We start from the raw sequence: 22,743 nt of genomic DNA, 5'->3' as shown, positions 1-22,743 counted from the left end.
TGGCAAACATATAACATGCTAGAAACATACTTATCACTGCAATAATGATCCAATCATAGACTCTTAAGCATTTGCCTATTTAAATAATTAAAACAGTGCGGCATTGCTCATTTTACTTTCGGTTCAGAATTAGCGGCAATTACATTTCGCTTTCGCATTTCGCTCCCACTGTATTAAACAGACACGTTCAGTTTTTATTTGTAGTTCTCTAAAAGCATCTTTACACAGACGAGTTAAGACGGCTAAAGCGGCTCTGTGTCTGCTAAAATTATTTGTAAAGACGCAATGCCGCATAAAAGCAGACTTAAAATATGCCGGGTCTGACCCACCTCAGCCCCTAGTATCAAAGGCGATGCTGAAACGGCTTTGATTCAGTGTAAATGAACGCAAACTTGTGCCGCCCTAAACTACGTCATTGTCACGACAACCGCCTGTGTCAGCTCAGCCGGCGTGAAAATCAAGAACCGGGAGACAAAACATATAAGAATAGTTCCACATGTTTTAGACAAATTAAAAAAATTATTTGATCATTAAAGTAAAAGAGTCCTGTACTCACATTGTCAAGCAAACCACCAAAATAGTCGTCGCGTGTAATCAGTTGGCGTTCGCCGTTTGTAATCTTCCTTTGAAGAGATTGGCAGATCAACGCACTGCAACATTTCCCTCAGATACGGTAACGTAAATGCTTAACCCAGTCGTCGTCACATATTCCAAGAATCATCTCTTTGAGAACGATATTTGCTGATATATCTGCTGTCCTACTGAAACGCTATCATTGTTAATTTGTTGTGACTGCTCCAAAGTGACTTTCTGGCTCTTTGAAAAAAAAAAACTTTCGACCACTTTTAATCCTGCGGTCTAATCTACCCGGTGTAATAATTCATAATTTCTTTATAACATTTGTTCCGGTCACAATTTTATTAAGAAATATAAAATAACTTAACCATAGCCTACAATAGCCTATCAGTACAGAATTATGACAAACATCAAAGAGCCTATATATAGCACAGAAGAAATTAATGTAAAAAAATTAAAACATCTACCAAATATGCATAAATGCAAATGGCATAGCAGAATGCCTATTTATACACTGCTACTCTCACATAGTACAGTACATACTGTAGCATATGTTCAACTTTTCAGCTCTAGCATATACTGTAATAATAGAGAAATAAACTTTTACTGCCAGCCATGAATTTATTTTTCTTTGAAGTGAAGTCTGGAAACAAGGCAGCAGCCATATCCCATCATGCACTGCGTCTCCTAATGCAGAGTCCTGAGGTGTTGCACAGTGTGTTCCGTATGAAAGTCGTGCCTCAGTTTAACGATCATTAACGTTCGGAACACTGAAGTCATGGTCACCTGGCCTCTGTATTAACATAGTTACTAAGGCAACCAAGCCTAAGAGCTGCTCACTTTAGAGTTTCTGTAGAAATCTTGGCGAACTCTACGGAAAAGGCCTATACGCTAGTTTGAAAGATAAGCTTTTAGCAGCTGCGGACACATATACCGATTTGAAACGGAAACGGAAGAGATGACGAATTCAAAAAAGTTGTGAATTGTAAAAACAAAGTCTGCAGAAACATAACGAAACACTGACAAACACAACCAAAACATATTCCGACAGTCAAAAGGAATGACAGCAAAGAAGAGGGAATGCCAGGAATACAGAGAGAGAGAGCGAGAGAGTAGAGACAGGGCTCCACCCCATTCTGAAGTTTGCCGGTTGCTTGGCAATATAAAAGAGCAGGTGAGTCAGTGCAGCGACACATCGGTTTCGAAAAGCATGTTGTATAATCCTTTTTCCATCTTTTCCTTCTTCCTTGCCGCCCTCTTTTAAGCCCCTTTCTTCTTGTCTGTCTTCGTCTCTTATTCTTGCTCCCCCTCCCGCAGTCTGTCCATCAGAAATCTCATTATTGTTGGCTGTGTATACATCTCAGTGTCTCATTAGCAGGCTTCCAGAGCGGCAGAGGACACAATGTCTGAACTTCTGTACCAATTTGTCTGCCTCTGTCTCTCTCTCTGTCTGGGAACCGCGTTTCCCACAGTGCATTAGGCCCATCCTTCGGCAAGCTGAATATGTAAAGATGGCCGAGGTGCGGGGTGAGAAGTCAAACTGCAGAATCATGGGAAATAAATAAAGGCTCTCTTGAAAACTATTGGGTCCAGCTCTGTAGTTTGTCTGTGTTTTTCTATGTGCACGTGTTATGCTTTGCATAACATTAGGGGTTTTTTTTCCCCGAAACCCCTCTAAAACCAGCAAATCAGACTAGCCTGGAGTTATGTTTTAAGCTGAAACGTATATTAGCTTCATAGAGACTAAATGCATTTTATCAAATGTACACTAGCATTGAAAAATTTGTGTTTTTACAACTCTTGAAGCCTATGAAGCTTTTGAAAGAAGTCTCTAATGCTCACCAAGGCTGCACTCATTTGATAAAAAGTGAAGTAAAAACGGTAATATTGTGAAATATTGTTAAATATAATTTATTCCTGGGATGGCACAACTGAATTTTCGGCTGGCATTACTCCAGTCACTAGTGTCACATAATGATCAGAAATCAGAAATCTGATTTGATAATAACGTCTCAGGTTAAGCATGTAACCATGGTTCCACTGCGGACACTTTGGGGAATGACCACTAGGGGACACAGTGCAAGTTCCCATTCAAAAGGGAATCAGAGCTGTTTCTTGAGCAGCAAAGTTCAAATGCAGTACTTATTTAATATAGAAATCTTTTGTAACACTATCAATGTTTAAATTGAAGGCATCCTTGCTGAACAGAACTATTAAAAAAAAGTTCTGACCCCAAACTTTTGAGCGGTAGTGTACAAATAGAAAAAGTTTAACGGTTAGGGTTAGTATAATCAGTTTAATTTAAAAATGCTTTAAGTGATGCTAGCCATTATCCAACACACATAATGCTGAAACATGTCTAAAAGGCAGACTGAAACATTGAATCTGAAGGGTATTCAGTATGAAGTTTTACATGAATATGAAAATAATTTGCTTTAATAGGTGTAATGTATAGTGAGACATTTTACTCACAATATCAGTCTCAATATTAAGCTCTTAATGTTGGACCTAACACTGCTTTTCTCTCTTCACAGGTTAACGAGATCTATCATGACCATTCTCTTGGGGCACGGATAAACGTGGTGCTAGTTCGGATTGTTTTGGTGGATGCCAAAAAAGTAAGAACCATTGTGTGTTAATCATGAATCTAATGACATCATGCATCAGATATCAGATGAAAAGTTAGTCAAAGTCAGGTTTTATTATACATGTTCATCATGTTTTGATTCAGTATATCTTTTATCTACATTTTTTTCACATTTTTGTAGTCATATTTTGTGTAATATTTTCTTTGGTTAAATGCTTTAGAGACAAATATTAGCAAATAATTTGTAAAAAAAAAAACAAAAAAAAAAACAAGGTTTTAAACTGGCTTTGTGAGTGTATTAACATTTTTTATGTTTTAATGTAATGTTTTTTATGTTTAATCAATTGAAGTGATTGGCAAACTTAATTTTCAATGTAGTTTGGTTTCGCTAGTAGTGGAGAAATTACACACTTCTCTTTAATAGCTGGTGTTTCATCTGAGACTGATATCAAGCGTATATAGTGTCAGTTCTGGAAGGTCACGTTAGTCAGGCTCTCATCAACTCACTCTCAGCTGATCACGTCTACCTATAGGAATACGACGTCTATCACAGCATACATATATAAGCTCCTTCAGTACTATCAGATGCTATCGCTTCTCCAGAGCTCATTTACCCTCCTCCATCCCCAGGTCCTCCTCTCGTCCAGTCAGGATTTGGTATTCCGATTCCCTTTGAATCAGACTAAATTCCCAAATTATTTTGTACATTTATTAACAACATTAATGATATCTGCAAATACATTATGTTTGTTCTGTTCTGTTTACCCTTATGGGGGTTATCGCTGCCCTCCCTGCTCTTATCCATACTAGGCTGCTTGGATGCGCAGGGAGTTCTTGCCCAGAACAGAACCATACCGCCAATCCAAACTGTATGCTAATAGTCAATCAATCATCTTTGACGAGAGTGGTCCTGACAGAATTCATGTTCTGACTCTTATTTTCACTCTGATAGAGCACTGATGTAACCTAAAACATAGTTTTATCCCCAAATGATCCATTTCGCTGTCTGTAGCCATTTAGCACCTTCGCAGTTCTGTATCATGACAGTTTGACATATTGCATCAGCAGGAAACATGTATAGACACACACTCCGTTTCTCTCTCTCTTCCACCCTCTGTCTCACACTCACACCTACACAAACACATAAACACACTGCTAGCTTAGCTTACATGCACATCTTTTTTCCACCCCCTTCTGCTGGGTGCTCACCAAGGCCTAGGGCATGTTATTCCACCGGACTGAGCAAACGGGAACTAAAAGCATAACATTCCCATGGGAGTCTTTTCAAAGTCGCACGCCTTCACAGTTCAACACCAAAGCACACAGAGTGCTGATGTTATGCAATTGCCTTCCTAATACCCCCCCCCCCCCCCCCATCCCAACACATAAACACGCACAGACCAGCACCTACCCTATGGGACAGAGCAAAGGATTCTGGGAAGAAGAATCAAGAACGCCAGATAAACAATCAATGATGACCCTGCCTCATTCATAAACACAGCTCCATAAAATGCTGCTCTTCCTGTAACTGGAGATCAGAGAGAGGCTGATCTCAGATCAGGGAGACAGTCTCAGATGCAGTTGCCCTGATAGTGACCACAGTTCTAGGCTCAGCTTTCACATCTTACACAGTTCCTCAATAAGAACATCCCAAAAAAATATCTCTTTAATATCTCACCTAAACAGAAATTAAATTAAATGAATAGCAATAGTGTGCATTATATGCATTAGTGGTGGAGAGTTTCCGTTTTTTACATCGTTATGCCTGTAGGTGGTGATGAGTGACATTGAATCATTAATTCAAAGTGATTCGTTCAAAACACTGATTCACAGGAACAAAACAAGTGACTGCCTTAATGACCGAGTCATTGAATATTTGATTTGTTCATAAATACTGATTAATTAATTCAGGAGCAAAACACTTGATTATTTTTATGAGTAAAGCATTGATGTGTTCCCATTAACCATTGAATCATTCACATGCATCATTGAATCACTGAGTGAGTGATTAAATCAAGCATTTATGAGTGAGTCTTTAAATCCTTCATTTGTTCAAAACACGTATTCATTCATGAACAAAACAAGTGACTGCCTTTAAGAGAGTCGTTGAATTATTTACTTAATCAATTAATTCACAAATACTGATACAGGAACAAAATAATTGAATTATTAAATCATTAAAATGAATCAATGAGTGAGGGATTAATTCAATTGTTTATGAGTGAGTTATTGAATCGTTTATTCAAGACAAAATACTTAGTTTTGCGGTTGTTTTGTACCTTTTGAAAAATAGATTGTAATAGTAATTGGCAACATTGTGTTTAAAATGTAAGTTCAATATGAACTTTGTTCATTGAACTGTTAAAAGCAATATCACACTTGTATCACTCTTGCTTGAATCTCTTGTTTCTACGTTTATTTCTTCTAAGGATTTTAGGAGGTACAAAAGACAAAAGCTTTAATTTAGGTCAAGGCTGTAATTTTTGTATTAACCCTTGTGTGTTGTTCATATTTTTGTTATTCAGCCAGTCTGCGTGAGTCTGGTGGACCCGCTGCATTTTTGGGTTTTTAATTCAACACAATCAAACATTTTATGTTAAAATACTGAACAGATGTTTACTTCATCCCAATTACAAGCAATATAAACAGCATATATGCTTAAAGTTTTCTCTTTACCTTTGTTAGATCACATCGGCAGGGGTAGAAACAAAACTCACTCTTGCACTCTCTCACACTTAACCTCAATCTCTCTCTCACACGCATGCACACACACTCATGCATGCACACACACACACACACACACACACACACACACACACACACACACACACACACACACACACACACACACACACACACACACACACACACACACACACACACACACACGCACACACACACACACACACACACACACACACACACACACACACACACACACATGTTTGTTTTTGTGAAATGTGAGGACATTCCATAGGCGTAATGGTTTTTATACCGTACAAACCGTATTTTCTATCCCCTTACACTGCCCCTAAACCTAAACCTAACCCTCACAGGAGACTGTGCAGTTCACTTTCTGTGAAAAAAAACTTGTTCTGTGTGATTTATAAGCATTTTGAAAAGTGAGGACATGGGGAACGTCCTCATATTTCACCCTCTTTTTGTAATACCTATGTCATACCCATGTCATTATACACATTTGTGTCCTGATATTTCACGAAAACATGCCCACACACACACACACACACACACACAAAACACACACAAAACACACACACACACACACACACACACACACACACACACAAACCACACACATACACACACACACACACACACACACACTCACTTGGATATGTGATGTATGGTTACTCTCCATAGGCATAATGGTTTTTCTAATGTACAAACTGTATAATCTATCCCCCACACTAACCCTACCCCTAAACTTACCAATCACAGAAAACTTTTGGCATTTAAAAAAAAAAAAAAAAACACCATTTAGTATGTTTTAGTATTAGGACACAGATGTCGTCATAAACCATGTTTACGTTGTAATACCCATGTTATTATACACATTTGTGTCCTCATAAATCATGTACATGAACATACACACACTAACAGCAGGCCCTGACAGGAGAAGGACAGAGTAAAGGTACACAGGACCTACAATTTCCACACTTTTATTAGCCCTGGGTCCAATGGACCCGAACATCCTGTGTAATATAAATGTGTAGGGGGGGTGAACAGTGTGTGCTCATTAAAGATGTGTTCTGATATTCCTCACAGAAAATGAGCCAAGGCCAATGAGTCTCAGTTTGAAATAATAATTAATCGTATCATTTTTCTTTTGATAAAAAATGAAAACGGGTCCAACAGACCCGAACACCATACAAGGGTTAAAAGACTTTCTCTCATGGAAGTTTAACATTAAATTAAGCCTTTCATAGGTTAAATTCCCATAGGTTAAAATCTTTCAACATTCTTTATTTGACCTACCCGACACAGCAACAGTGACAAGCACTGGTGTGAGATAGGGGCGAAGCAGTTTTCTCTTTATTTTCTCTCTTTTTAAAAAAATGTACAATGGCAGATTCAGAGTGTTTGAGAAACCTGTTTGGAAAAATGATTATTGTTTTAGTGACATTACTTTTGTTTGGTGCCACTCGTTACATACTTTCACCTTTAAATGAAACAATCCTGAGACAGACACAACTGAGCTTCGAAAGAGCAATTTTCCTCTGGGAACATCTGAATAATATGATGTCTGAAAAAAAGACATCTTAATCAATTGTGAAGTTAACACCTACGCCATTTATTCAATCGGTATCAGGTTCAGGAAGAAAGGATCTTTTCTCCAGGAGTGCTATCTGGATGTGTAACCCATGAGGAAGATATTTTTAAGCCACTTAAACATGACAATCCATCACCTCTCTATCTCTGCGACGGAGCTTACCATTACCACAAATGTCAGTTCGCCCAGCGGAAGGAATAGCTCACAACGCTATGGTGCCCTCAAATTTTGCTCTTCTTACTGAGACACTATACCACCCCCAGCCATTATGATAAATGGTGATTTTTCCTCAGTGACAGATAGTGTGTGGGGTTACATGCTGATTACGTGCAGTTTCAGGTGAGATGGAGAGACAGAGGTCTGCAGCGGGTCAGGCAGATGGCGTTTCCTGCGCTGATTTGTGGTGATTGTCCCTCTGGCCTTGTCTTTCCAGGATTAAGTTCTTAAAATGCAAACTGTCCCACATGAACTCATCAGGCATTTGGCACACAGGTCTCTCTCTCTCTCTGTTTATCTCTCTGTCAGTTCTCTTTTCATCTCTGTCTCTGTGCTCGTGTATCCTCTGTTTTCCTTTCCATTCTGTCTTTTTCCTTCAGTCTGTTGCTGGTCACGCTTCGTCTGCCTCTCACTGTGACTTAAAATGATGTTTAACTCCATTCAGGGATACGGTGGCCACAGGGAGCACAGGAACATTCCCAGTGGGTCGGTTGACCTGTGGGCTGGCTGTCGATACCCAATTTAGATACAAAGTAAATATACAATGATTTTAAAGAGAAAAAACGTCCCCAAGTCCAAGTGGCAGATTCTGGCGTAGATGATATAAAAATAAGAAAAAATAAGCAATATCACATTAGCAAAAGTGAATATCAGCACAACTGCAGTTTAGCTGTAATTTGCTGAAAAACTGTAATTTTTTTGTAATTTTGTTGTGTGCTTTTATATATATATATATATATATATATATATATATATATATATATATATATATATATATATATATATATATAGCCAGACATTTTACATGAAAAAGATGGTAGCAACATTTTACTTAAATTTACAGTAAAAAACATATTTTATTTACTGATATTTTTTTGAACTGATTCATTTACCAACCTATTGAAGTACTAATCTGTTTTGTACCTTTTATACACTGACAACCACCAAACAGGTTGTGATAAGTCACATGATGAATCAAAGATAAATCACAAGCTGCTTTTCCAGGTAAGAAGGTAAATATACTAATATATACAGTCAAACCAAAAATTCAGACACCAGATATAACTTTTTACTAGTGGGTGCAGGACACTATAGTTCAATTATGTAAGTGAGGATAGCAAAACAAAGTAAACTATGACCCAAAAATTCTTCATACAGTGGACTACGAGTAAATTGATAAACATTTGGGACCAAAATTATTTAGACACTTTGACCTGACCAGTGTTTTTTCTTTAATTGCTAATTCGACCTTTTACACCACACACTGAACACAATGAAGCATTTCCTGGTAGTTGGTTGAAAACATTGGTATTATCTAATTGTGTACTTAAATTTAACAGCTGACAACTGATTGGTTGATTGTAATCCATTACATACCTTTCTATCAAAGTTATCTGACATTATCAAGATGAATTTATTCTGACACAGATTAACTCAGAGTTCTTGTCATATTTTATTACCGTTTTCTAAACTATAGCGAATAAACTGTGATAATGTGAGAAAATGTTGAAGGTGTCTGAATAAATTTTGGTTTGACTGTAGAAATTGTACTGTCATTCCCACAAATACTAAACACCATAATGGTAACACACATGACATGCAGTAATGCAATAAACATTAATTAGATGTAACATAAAACCCTAATGCACATAACTAATTAGAAAAAAACAAACAGAAAAACTAATAATAAGCATATTTATTTCAGCGAAAAATACATCAAATATGATGTGTCGCAGGGAATTCTGGGAATGTTAATTTATATATTTTCACTTAAAAGTATTCAATGACTTGTTGTTTTTCACTTCCAAAAACTGTAAATTTAACAGTATTTTACTGTAAAATTACATAAAATGTAAGGTTAGATCTATTACAGTTTTTCACTGTATGTAGTGCAGATTTAATCCAAATTGTGTATTTAATTTATTCGAACAATTTGAATATTTCAAAAAAGATTCAACGAATACACCAGCATTTCCATCCCATGTGTTCAAGAGAACAAAATCATTATGGTCCAAATTGCAGATTGGTCTTTTTTTTTTTTTTTTTCTGGTGTGTTAAGTGTGTTAAGTCACATGACTTGAGGCAAAGTCACAGGAATTTGATGCACATTTTCCAGTGTAGTTTATTTGTCTTCTTACTGAATGAAGAAAAAAAAAAAAGCAATCCACCTGTTCACATCCATTCAGCTTTTTTATGCAAGATCCCATTTATTTTTATTTTTTATTTTTTTAAAGTTTTTCAGAGATTTGCTTTAAAACCAAATAACAGAGCAAGCATTAATTTCTATAGTGTTCATATGAGTACATTTCAAGAATGTGTCTAACTGAGTGAATACACACACACAGAACTCGATTCATGGCTATCATAACTCAATGTAAGGTTAGGATGGGGATGTCCTAGGATATTTTTTTTCCATGTTTAGTACAAGATTATCTGTTTACATCCTGTTAAATAGAGGCGCGTTGATGCAGTTGTTCCATTTGAGTAATTTCATTACAGATTTGTTGACCTTTATCTCAACTTCACTTCTCTTTCAGTGTGGAAACCTTTCCTCAAATCACTCTAGATCAGCCACTTATTTTAATAGCTCTGCCACAGATATACATCTTTCTCCATCTGTATCTTTTTCTCTCCACCTCTCCCTCCCTCCCTCTTATTCTCGCTCATACACAAACGCCTGGTTCTTCCACACCCACTCCTCTCCCCTGCCGCCTCAGCCCCAATCAGCATGCAGCCTCGCCCGTCTTGCCAGCAGGTTGTCCATCATTCCCAATTACTGTGGCAACCGTTGCTGCCGGCAGCGGCACGCATGATCAACCGAGTGACCCCGCGCACCCCCAACAAGGTTCCAACATAATTTTCAACATCTGTTCTGCTCTTCCCCTCACCTAATGCCGAAAAAGATAAAGAGACCCTGACACGACACACCCAGCATCAATCCACAGAGCGCGCTTGTGTCTAAGTGTGTGTTCGGCGGATCACAGAGACAATAAAGATGCCGAGACGTTCTTTTAATGAGCATTCTTGCACGTCTGTCATGTATTCCGTTAACAAGAACAAGAGAAAGTCTCTTGTGTACAGAATCCCGAGAAACACCCTTCATGACATTATCAACAAACGTCTCATTGATGGAATGAAGATAAGTGAAGATGAATCATGTATTTAGCAACTAGTTTATATTAGTTTGCTGCCTGCACGCAAACCTACCGCTTAAAAATCACCAATCACAAATAAATGAAGTGTAATGCGAGAATAAAGTGCTGGATGCACTTGTGCCGAGAGTGATGCTGAGTTGAGTTATTTCCCACCACCCTCTTTCTTTCAAATTGGTGCACAGCAAGACATTGGAATGGTGAAGCCTCCCTCTACTGGCGGATGAAGACATTGCAGCGTAGTTCTCAGAGTTCATGACCTTACAACGTAAAATGCACTAGAGCAAGGGATAGGGAGAGAGAGGCAGTTTCAGGACACGCATCTGGAAAGGATCTCCTACTTCCAATGGCTCTCGTGGCCACGTCATCAAAACACAGCCGCGCATTCCTGTCTGGATGTTTCTCCGCACACATTTATCTCCCTGCACAGATTGCGGAAGAAAGCCAGAGCAATGTTTACGTCTGTGTTCACACGAGCATGAAATGAAGCAATAAGAGCGTCATGGCTGCCGTGGTTTACGATGTAAACATTTTTCTTTTGTTTTTATATAAACATTTCATGTCAACATGTTCAGTTTCACTACAAATGATATCGATCAGGTTGTGCAGTACTTTCAACATCAAAGGCCGTTAATGATACTAAAGGATTGATGAGCAATTGTGTCATGCTTTTGAAGTGTGTGTCGATGTAATTGTTTACTTTAGGAGTCTGTCCTCTGATTCAGGAACAGCTTGGGTTCAGCATCTGTGATTTGACCGCAAAAAATAGTTTCGACTTATCCCTCAGTGTAATAACAAACAATTGTTCAGTGTTCAGTTTCAGGTTTGCTATTAAATGGTCAAGTTATTTGATATGACTAAAGAGGCAATGTTAGTATACTTTTCTATCACACTACTCATGTTAACACATATAGGGCCAAAGTTATTAATCGGGCAAATTAGCATGAGGGCACTATTCCAAAAAAGTCCCGATGGGAGTGCGTGTGATCTACTATGTAGCCTGACAAGATCAAGATGTTGGGTCTGGGAACACACTGTTGGCAGGGCTAAATCCGAGGGGCGGGATAAACGGTTGTCTTTCAAATTCCCTCTGCACGCAATAGGATAGCGCTACAACCAACCAGAGCAACGAAGAAGGTGAAGCGGAGCTAGTTGATAGACTTTCGCCGTATCCGGTCGGCAAAACTCAGAACACATTCAGTGCCGCTCTTTGTTCTTTTCTCAAAGAAAAGCTAAACTCCAAGTCTTCCAGAGTCGCGGGCAAAGCCGATTCGAAAGAGCGCTGTTCGCCAGCTCCTTTGTTTTCAAGTGTCGCCGCAACTCTGCCGTCATTATGTTAAGCCCGCCCACCGACTCTATACACGATGTGATTGGCCTGACTAGAGTTTGTTTTTTTCAAGCTCGCATGCCAACAGAGAGTTGCTAGACGCCCTGGCTGCAAATTATATTTGCTGCCGCTTGGGTGCGTCTAGATTTCTAGACTACTGACAATGCGCACACTAAAGATCAAAGACGCAACCGGATCATTTACATAATGACCAACGCAATCTACCCGTTAGCCTCTGGTTTAAGATGTGCTTTTTTTGGGCTGTTAATAATGGCACAAATACCAATAAATTAACGAGTGCAAACCTTAGTAAATCACCTTACGTGATTCATTTAAATACTCTCCTCTCATAAATTTTCCGTCTGAAAGGGAAACTCCTACAAATGCATATGCAATAAGGTCAGCCACAAAAATAACTTTGCTCACGCCTTTTCAGCATTTTTTTTTTCCACTGCGTGTCTTTAGTAAATCCCGACAGTGTTTTTTTAACGGCAAAAGAGGGTTTGCGTTAGTAAATCTGGCCCATAATGTTAAGTCTTGAGGTTATTTGCTACTGTTTCTAAGTTTTGGGGTCAGTATTTATTTTTTAATTAATTGTAATTATATAATGATTCAAATTTAATTAATTGTAATTATACTTTTTTTCAGCAAGAATGCGTTAAATTGATTAAAAGTGACAGTAATGTCCTTACTTCGCTAGGTAAGATTTCGGTAACACTTTAGTATGGGGAACACATATTAACTATTAACTACAACTTTTGCCTCAATTAACTCCTAATTTACTGCTTATTAAGAGTTAGTAAGGTAGTTTTTGTAGCGTTTAAGTTTAGGGATTGGGTAGGATTAAGGGATGTAGAATAAGGCATTAATACGTGCTTTATAAGTACAAATAAACAGCCAATATCCTAGTAATATGCATGCTAATAAGCAACTAGTTAATAGCGAGAATTGAACCCTAAATTCTTACCTAAAAAAATCTAAAGATTTTTTTTTTTATAAATACTGTTCTTTTGAACATTCTATTCACCCAATAATTTTAAACATTACTGTTTACACAAAAATATTAAGCAGCTCAACTGTTTTCAACATTGAAAATAATATGAATGTTTCTTGAGCAGTAAATCAGCATATTAGAATGATTTCTGATGGATCATGTGGCACTGAAGCTTGGAGTAATGATGCTTAAAATTCAGCTTTGGAATAAATTACATCTTAAAATATATATTAAATTAGAAAATAGCTATTTTAAATTGTATAATAATTCACAATAATTACTGCTTTTATTGTATTTTTCGATCAAAGAAATGCAGCCTTGGTAAGCATGATACTTTTTTTTCAGAAACATTTAATAATCTTACAGACACCAAACATTCGAACGGTAGTGTATGTACTTATGTTGGTCTGGTGGTAACAATCATCAGTATTCATAAAGTTACCTTCAAATGTTACTCACCCTCATGCCCTTCCAAACCCTATTGACAAGATGCAATACAAATAGAAAGCTTTGCAATACTTGTTGCTTTTTTCCCCATGCAATTATTTCATGCTGCAAAAAAGACGACAAAGCATTATATTATAATGAGCATTATAAAGCATTAATATGACCCATGTGCTGTGTTCCATGTCTCCTGAAGTCATAATTTTTATGGGAGCAACAGACCAAAATTTTGACAGATTCTGTCAGAAATTATGATAGAATTAAAATTTTTGATGAACAGTTCCTTTAATAGTTTGTATTGAGCCCACAGCTTAATTTAGATTAGTTTGGAATTGATTCACACCTTCACCAGATGCCAATAATAAAATCAAAATGTAGCTTTGAGTGTAACATCCTTCTCCTGTATGCTTTCAGTCCGCGAGTCTCATTGAACTGGGCAACCCTTCTCAGAGTCTGGAGAATGTGTGTAGATGGGCTTTCGAACAGCAGAGGAAGGACACTAATGATAAAGAATACCACGATCACGCCATCTTTCTCACTCGTCAAGAGTTTGGACCCACGGGGATGCAGGGTAAAATGCACAAACACACTCACCAACACAGCACCATCAACCTCCAGAGATTGAAACATGTTGCTAATAAAAGCAGATGATTATTCAAACATGAACACACTCACTTTGAAAAATGGATATCTACAATGATCTTGAAATGATCTTGACCTTAGGCCTCAGATCAGTGGAAAATAAGTACTGCAAATATGTGTATGGTGATGAAGATATGAGGAGGACAAACTCAGTCAGGTGTTCTTATGTGTTGCTAGGTTACGCTCCTGTCACAGGCATGTGTCATCCCGTACGGAGCTGCACTCTCAACCATGAGGACGGTTTCTCGTCTGCTTTTGTGGTGGCACATGAAACCGGCCATGTGTGAGTACCTGCTGCACCCCTGCTTGCCTAATATCAGTATGTCAAAAGCTAGCTCATATATTTGAATTTATAAAACATTTCGTTTTGGTCTTTCAATGTTATTGGTCGAGTAGCATTCGAATAAATTACTTTCCACTCACTGGGCCCTATTTTAACGATCTGAGCCGATCTTAGGGTGTGTCCGAATCCACTTTTGCTAGTTTAAAGGTGGGTTAAGTGTTATTTCAAAACTGCTTTATAAAAGTGTCTCGGGCTGAGTACCAAAACTAACTTATAGCCAATCAGCAGTGAGGGGCTCAGTGCACGTCATTATTCAAAAGACACGACACAGGACGGACATTAGCCGAGCGATGACAGAAAGAGAGATATGGCAGATTAAAAACAAATGTGGAAAATGTCTGTGGAACAAAAGAAGGCAAGATCAGGCAAGAAGTATCAGCTTTCCAGCGCTGGAGAGAACTCAAGGAGCGAAGGCAGAGGTTGCTTTATTTCTTCTCGATAGGCGAGTAACATTGATTTTGTTTTGTTTCACAGAATTAATATATGCTGGCTTTTGCTTGAATATGCTCATGTGTCATGTTTGCTTGCTTGTCCATTTGCGATCGTATTGTCGTTCACTTCAGCGATGATAAAGACCCATTCATTTCCACACCGTATAAGCCTGGAGCGTCTAAACCTCCTCCACTGTCTGTTTCAAGCGTCAGCAGTGGGTCCGAAAAGTAAGACAATAAACTCTAATATATGTTTGTTTCCTTTGGTTCTTCTTTTCGTGATCGATATAACCCTTTGAATCTTGTCATAATTGTAATATGTTCGTTAGTTGGACTGTCGTGCTTGTGCTATCGAGTTGTTCATGAGAACTGTGTTTGTGTTTTTGGGATGTAAGGGATGACTTTTCCACTGAACATTCAACCTGGATTACCATAGTAACACACATTGCTTTCGCTTATTGATGACATCATACTAGGGCTGCAACGACGCGTCGACGTCGTCGATGACGTCGACTACGAAAATACGTCGACGTGCGTGAAATGCGTCGACGCGTCGGCGGCACATTATTTACGTTCTAGAATGGAACAGAAGATCTAGAATAATGGCAGCTTCTGCTCCCGGGCATAGTGAAAATGATCATTTATCATATAAAGCCAGACCGCGACATTCAAAAGTGTGGGAGTACTTTAAACAGAAGCCCAATAAAACTGTGCTTTGTTCGCTCTGTAACGCCGGTTTCACACTGCACGCGGTGGCAGAGCAGAAGCTGTGCGCGTGGAGAGCGGGAGCTTTCACACTGCAGTCAGTGTTGCCAAGTCCGCTTTTTTCCGCGGAATTGGGCTACTTCTACACTGTTGCCCCGGGCTGTGTCTCATGTCCGCGGGTTGAAGCAAAAAAACACACATATTTAACCCCCCGAACGCGATGTTTACCAGAGAACCTCCCCGAAACGCGATTGGGCTTGTTTTGAGCTAGTTTTGAGTAATGAATGGGTGGGGTTTGTTGTGTAAACCTGGCAACCCTGCTGCCAGTGTTCTCTCGCGCAGCTGAACCGTGGCGCGTGCATTGCAACAGACGGTCACATTTTCCTGGGTTCTTCTCCGACCCCAGTACGTCTCGTGCTTTTATTTATTATGGGCTGCATATATCTGCTGTTAATGCGACCTGGTTCCGCTCTGTCCCAAACACATATGCATAATAACTTGTTGTATATAGGTAGTTTACATGATTAAAGTAACATTAAAGTTAAGATATGCCTCTAGCTTTAATAATTTAAATGTGTCTTTGAAGTTTGGGCAAAAACTTCTGGCAGCTTTAGTCGTTGTTTATGCACATGTATCTTCAAAATAGACGACTAGTTATACATTAACACTATGCTGAAAGCTCCTGTATGTGAACCTTTTGCAGATAAATACAAGTGCATTTTCGTTTACTATTGACACAAATCAATAAGTAAATCATACTCAACTACTATAGTAAACAACTTTTCCTAATTAGGCCTACTCTGTATACATTTTATGATGAATAGTATCATTATATATTATGTTTAAAAAGCTTCTTGTGTTCATATATTTCATTATAAAATGGCATACTATGTACACTACCCTTCCTGAAATACAATTAATATTGTCATCATTCATTGATTTCATGTTAAAATAATATATAAATTCACTACCCTCTTTGAAATACAATAATCAGTAAAAAAGAATAATAAGAATAATCTGGAAAATAATCGTTAGATTAGTCGACTAATCGAAAAAATAATCGTTAGATTAGTCGACAGAAAAAATAATCGTTAGTTGCAGCTCTACATCATACCCCCGGCCAGCTGGCACAGCAGATTCCATCATAGTTGTTGCCTGGGTTACATATGTGTAGGGCGGAGCTATCAAAATAGGGGAGTGTTTGTTTTGGTGATTTGAAATATCAGCATCGGTTACCAGAAAGCACTTACCCCACCTTTAATGACGGAAAAAACGGTCGGCGCGCCAGGCTCATGTTCCAAAAGGGTTTTACCTAGTCTCGAGTCATGGGTGTGTTTTGGCCATAACATGCAATAAACCAATCAGAGTTTTATCTCAATCCCAATCGCTTTAAAAGCTAGAGATCGCTAAGACTTGTGACCAACTGGGCGGCAAAGTCATCAGAATGCAAAGAATTATGGGTATGTTTGGCCCGTTTACATGGCCTGGCATAGCAGGCTAGTGTTCTGGCATGAAAATAATTAAAAATTTGAGAGAAAAACTGAATATAATCCTACAAAATGCAGCGGGCTAAAGAAAACATTGTCGGACCATATCGCCTAAAACTAAATCCTAATGCAAAGACGAGATATGATGAGAAAATAGAGGGAATCAAAGGACTGGATCCTTACGAGCTGAGCGACTGGTCAAGGGACGTCAATCTGTTGCCCAACTTCCAGCACCCATATACAACTACATGATATTAAGTGTTGTTAGTGCGTACAGGGCGCAATCGAACAGTGGACACATAAAAATATACTCCGTCATTTTTTTCATACAGGACATCATTCAAACTGCAAAGTGTTTACTTATATTTGTATATCCCGTTCTTAAGCTTTATGCCACTTCTATCGTGAGAACGACTATTGCAGTTTATAACACAGCAGGTAGATGGCATCTTGAACACTGCATTCTTCCCTCCATGCAAAGAAGTCTGGCGACTGGCACCCGTTTGTGCCGCGGATTCCCAAAATGCTTTGCGTTTACCACTGGGAATACGTCATGATGACGACACATTAGCAATCTCTCAGTTGTGCCTGCACCATGGCAGATTCACTATTTACATATGCGGAATTTGCGAGCGGAAAGACTGAACAAAAAAGGAATCCTTTTATTTTTAATATTTAAAAATGTTTGTGCGCTGCTGCGTGTCCCTCTGTGTGTAATAAGCAGAGTGTATGTCCGTTGTGCACTCACCTATAGGCGTATATTACTAATGCGCCCTTTAAATAACACAAAAAATACTGCGCTATTGACTTAAGACCAGGTGTTTGGTCAATGGTGCAGTCGTTTTCAGTTGCCTCAAAATATCAACGTGCCAACAATGCATCAGAACAAACCTCGTTTTCAGACCAGCATGCCCATGGCCGAGCAGATGGGCGCAAGTGCATTTGCTATTTAAACAATGTGGTGCTGGACGTGAAAATGATAACTGCGTTGGGCTGAAACTAGCACAAAAAAAAATTACTGTGTCTTGCTGTGCAGGGTGTATGATGGGGCCCACTGTATTGCTGATTAGTGTTTTTGATAGTGACTCTTTCAGTAAGTTAGATTGAAATACCTGTAGATGGCAAAAAGTGACTGTCAATGATTGAATCAGGTGAGATAAACATCAGGGATGCTTTGCCACAAGCAGGAACCGCAATATCAATTGGTCATCCGAAACGGCATACTTCCCAACTATATAGTAGCCGAAAATCAGTATGTGAAAAGAATAGTACATCCAAATTGACAATATTCATAAAACAGTTGGCGAAAAACCATTCCTGAACCCTTTTTGCTTTGTGGCAGGGCACATTATCCTGCTGAAAGAGGCCACAGCCACCAGGCAATGCTTTTTCCATGAAAGGGTGTACGACTGCAACAATGCTTTGGTAGGTGGTACGTGTCAAAGTAACATCCACATGGATGGCAGGACCCAAGATTTCCCAGCAGAACATTGCCCAAAGTGTCACACGGCCTCCGTCGGCTTGCCTTCTTCCCATAGTGCATCCTGGTGTCATGTGTTCCCCAGGTAAGTGATGCACGCAGCCATCCACATGATGTAAAGAAAACGTGATTCATCAGACCAGGCCACCTTCTTCCATTGCTCTGTGGTCCAGTTCTGATGCTCACTGTTGGTGCTTTCGGTGGTGGACAAGGGTCAGCATGGGCACCCTGACTGGTCTGTGGCTATGCCGCCCCAGACTCAACAAACTGTGATGCACTGTGTATTCTGACACCTTTCTATCAGAACTAGCATTAACTTATTCAGCAATTTGAGCTACAGTAGCTCCTCTGTTTGATCGGACCACATGGTCCAGCCTTCGCTTCCAACGTGCGTCATTGAGCCTTGGCCGCCCACGACCCTGTCACCGGTTCACCACTTTTCCTTCCTTGGACTACTTTTGATAGATACTGACCACTTCAGACCGGGAACACCCCACAAGAGCTTTGGAGATTTTTGGAGATGCTCTGACCCAGTCGTCAAGCCATCATTTGGCCCTTGTTAAACTTGCTCAAATCCTTACGCTTGCCCATTTTCCCTGCTTCTAACACATCAACTTTGAGGACAAAATGTTCACTTGCTGCCTAATAAATCCCACCCACTGACAGGTGCTGTGATGAAGAGATAATCAGTGTTATTCACTTCAATTTTTATGAATTCAGTTATGCCTGATCGGTATATGTATGTTTGTGTTATAGGTTGGGAATGGAGCACGATGGGCAGGGGAACCGTTGTGGAGATGAGGTGCAGATGGGGAGCATCATGGCCCCACTGGTGCAGGCTGCTTTCCACCGGTTCCACTGGTCCCGTTGCAGTCAACAGGAACTGGGCCGCTACCTGCAGTGAGTACTAGATGTACATACACACCAAATCAACTACCACAACTCTACTGGTACAACTGTGGATTATATCCCACCTCATTCTGCCTCTGTAGTTCATATGATTGTCTCCGTGATGACCCGTTTGAGCACACCTGGGAGGAGCTTCCACAGCTGCCCGGGCTGCATTACTCTATGAACGAACAGTGTCGCTTTGACTTCGGGGCCGGATATATGATGTGCACAGCGGTGAGTCTTGAATTAACTGCCGCACAGACCTTTTAATTCAAATAATGCATTATTTTTTATGAGATTGTAAAATCACTACAAGCATGTATAATTCTCCCTTGACATCAGCTTGCCATAACAATCACCATTTGTGGTCATTGGGTTCACCATAGATCGCCGTGACCCAGTATTATGTGTTATACATGCTTATAATGCATTATGAGTGTAACAGTATGTTGTGTTAAGTGACTGAGTTTTGATATCTGTACATACTGAAGGGAAAAACCTTAAAGGAACAGAATAGTGCACCGAAAAGGTTTTTGTCACTATTTCTCACACTCATGCTGTTTCAAACTCGTATGGCTTTCTTTCTTCCATGGAACAGAAAAGAAGGATTTTGAAACATTTCCATTCTGGCTTTACAAAGGCCACAAGAGCACCTGTAATGTATCATAAAAGTGGTCCATATGAGTGACTCGTGCACTTTATTTCAAGTCTTCTAAAGTAATGCAAGTTATACAGACTGAGACTCATCATTTATTAAACTTTTTGTCATCTGCCCTAGCTCTAAAGAAGCAGCACTGATTCATCAAGGAATTGTGCTTTTGAGTGGGATCTTTTCAATAAATCTTTTCATAATTTTGAAAGTAAGAAAGCTTTTTAAACATTCTGTGTATTCTGCAGAAAAAAAAGAATGTTATATGGGTTCACAGGAGGGTGAGAAAATGACGAAACTTATTTTATTGTTGGGTGAACAAATCTTTTAGTGAACAATAAGGACCAGGTTTTAAAATCCTTCATAGCACATCAGCTGGTTTTATTTTATATAGATGTGTCAATATAAAAACATTTTTATAAACACCAAATTCCAAAATTATGTCAGACGTCTATCTGAGAGAAAATGTGAGGCTAATTATATTGTTTGCCATTCACTTTTGAGAGGAAAAAAAACAAACATTTTTGAATAAAAAATGATCAGATAATCAAAACCAGATGGCATGAGTTTGAAATCACTTAATGTTGCTTTAACAAAACTGGATAAAAATGATTTCAAGAATCATTTCTGCTCAAAAAAATGAAATTCCAGCTGAACAGCACTGCTTGGACTGTACTTCACTGTCTTGTTAAACCATTCCCTTAGCTGCAAAAGGTGGGGCCGTCAGGAGCCCAGGTAAGGTGTTCTCCTCAGTTGCAATGTGGCCTCTTTCGTTTGAACTTGGTTCAAGTCAGATGGTCTTATTGTTAATCATTACATGTTATTGGTTGGTGTTGAACTCATTGTCATTTTGCAGACATGTACACAGCGGGATACTAAACCCACAGTCGTCTTTTCTTCATTTCGGAATTGGCACAGTCCCCCCCCCCCCATGAATTGAATGGCCTGTGTGACGAGAAATTAAAGTAACGCTTGATTTCAGTGCAAATGTAATCATTTAAATATTTTCAACTTGTCCTTGAGTTTCTAAAAATAAAGAAAAAATTTGTACAGAAATGTACATATTGATGTCTATATACAGCAATATGTGTACATTGATACTCAACCATCTGCAAAGTTGTGTTTACAACACACAGGAATTACATTAGGGTAATGCATAACTGGAGGTCATCCACCCAGAACAGTAGTCAGCAAGTAAGTGCTTCAGCAAAGACACGAGTGGCACATTTCTGCTTCTAAACTCTCTGGAATGCCTTGCCCTAGACTCCAGTTGTAAAAACGCTATTGTGAACACAATTTCTGTATGTTTTATTTTTCAAACTGAGGGACTTCTTTGCTGTGGTAATTGAAAGCAGATTCTCTCTATAGAGCTCAAACTTCTTTTGAATATCCCTTTAATGTCAAGTTAACCAGGTCATTGCAGTCTGGTTTTCTACATTCATCAGAAAAGATATCCATGAATAGATAGATTGCTAACTGGAGCAAGTTTAACCATAATACGGTTGCACTTTGTTTTACAGTATGTGCACGTAGCTGAGAAAGTACTGTGTAATATAAGGTAACTACGTGGTTAAGGATAGGTTTAGGGGTAGGTTCAGGATTAGTACCTAGTTATAACCCAGTTATTGCAATTACTATAATAAGTACATTGTATGTACATGGGTAACAGGACCGTAAAATAAAGTGCTACCCACAATAAAGTTCCCTGAAACATCAAAAAATCTCTTGAGGTGCTAAATAATCATCTAGCAATATTTAGCTTGGCAAACTCTAAACAATATTCAAACTGAGATAACAGTAGCAGCCAGTTGGCTAATGCTGAAAACTGTGAGCCATTATTTTGCACTTAGTGCCTTGATGTGTTTGAAACGCTTGTTGGGTTTAGGATCCTGCTAAATGGAGTGTCATCATTAGTACCACAGCCAGAGATTCTAGTCCTGTCTACTACGCCTCTCCAAGGGAGGAGGAAAAAAGAGAGATTTTGCTTAGCATTTGAGGCCATATCACATCACTGCCCAGCATTCTGTTGTCTAACTGTGCTCTTGGTCAGAAGCTGTATCATAACTAAAACAGCTTTTTGTCATTGTTTTGTTTTGCCTGCATGAGTTTGCTTTGTTACATAAATGTAACCTGCCCATTATTGAAAATGTATCATACTGTTTCATCGTGCCTTAATAATTGTGACATGACGTCGCTAATTATATTATATTATGTTGAAATTAAGTTCGTTGTTATGGGAAGAAGGAGGCGGGAACCGGCGAATGTTTAAACACTTTAAATAAAGCCGTCATGGACACACATAATAAAACATAAACAAAACACAAAGTAAAATCCAGGCTTGGGATCCGTCCTCGCTTAATACATCTGAGATGATTTGACAGATCCCAGATCTTTTAATCGTGATAACCGATCTCTGGCTAATTTAGTTCTTCAAACAAATTTGCGTATTGGATTAAAATATCTGGATTAAGTTATCTGAGATTACTGCCCGTTCTTGTGTTCCCTGAAGAGGGCAGATGTATCGATAC

At 38.9% G+C, this 22,743-nt stretch overlaps 1 protein-coding gene across 5 annotated transcripts in view; it reads left to right on the top strand.

Moving 5' to 3' along the window:
• The window catches only part of LOC307139562 (A disintegrin and metalloproteinase with thrombospondin motifs 2), a 204,607-nt gene that overhangs the window by 162,207 nt on the left and 19,657 nt on the right, over positions 1 to 22,743 (top strand). For 3 of the 5 annotated variants that reach the window (XM_079838566.1, XM_079838569.1, XM_079838568.1), the window contains 5 exons: positions 3,111 to 3,194; positions 14,002 to 14,158; positions 14,407 to 14,512; positions 19,432 to 19,575; positions 19,668 to 19,800. In XM_079838566.1, the coding sequence (XP_079694692.1) occupies positions 3,111 to 3,194; positions 14,002 to 14,158; positions 14,407 to 14,512; positions 19,432 to 19,575; positions 19,668 to 19,800 (624 nt within the window). Of the gene's footprint in view, positions 1 to 3,110; positions 3,195 to 14,001; positions 14,159 to 14,406; positions 14,513 to 19,431; positions 19,576 to 19,667; positions 19,801 to 20,920; positions 20,951 to 22,743 lie in introns of all 5 variants that reach the window. The other 2 variants (XM_079838565.1, XM_079838567.1) reach the window with 1 other exon arrangement.

Source organism: Gobio gobio, assembly GCF_949357685.1.
Source record: "Gobio gobio genome assembly, chromosome: 16".
Taxonomy (NCBI): domain Eukaryota; kingdom Metazoa; phylum Chordata; class Actinopteri; order Cypriniformes; family Gobionidae; genus Gobio; species Gobio gobio.
Note: the sequence above shows the minus strand (reverse complement) of the source record. Positions and strands in the feature narration are given on the sequence as shown.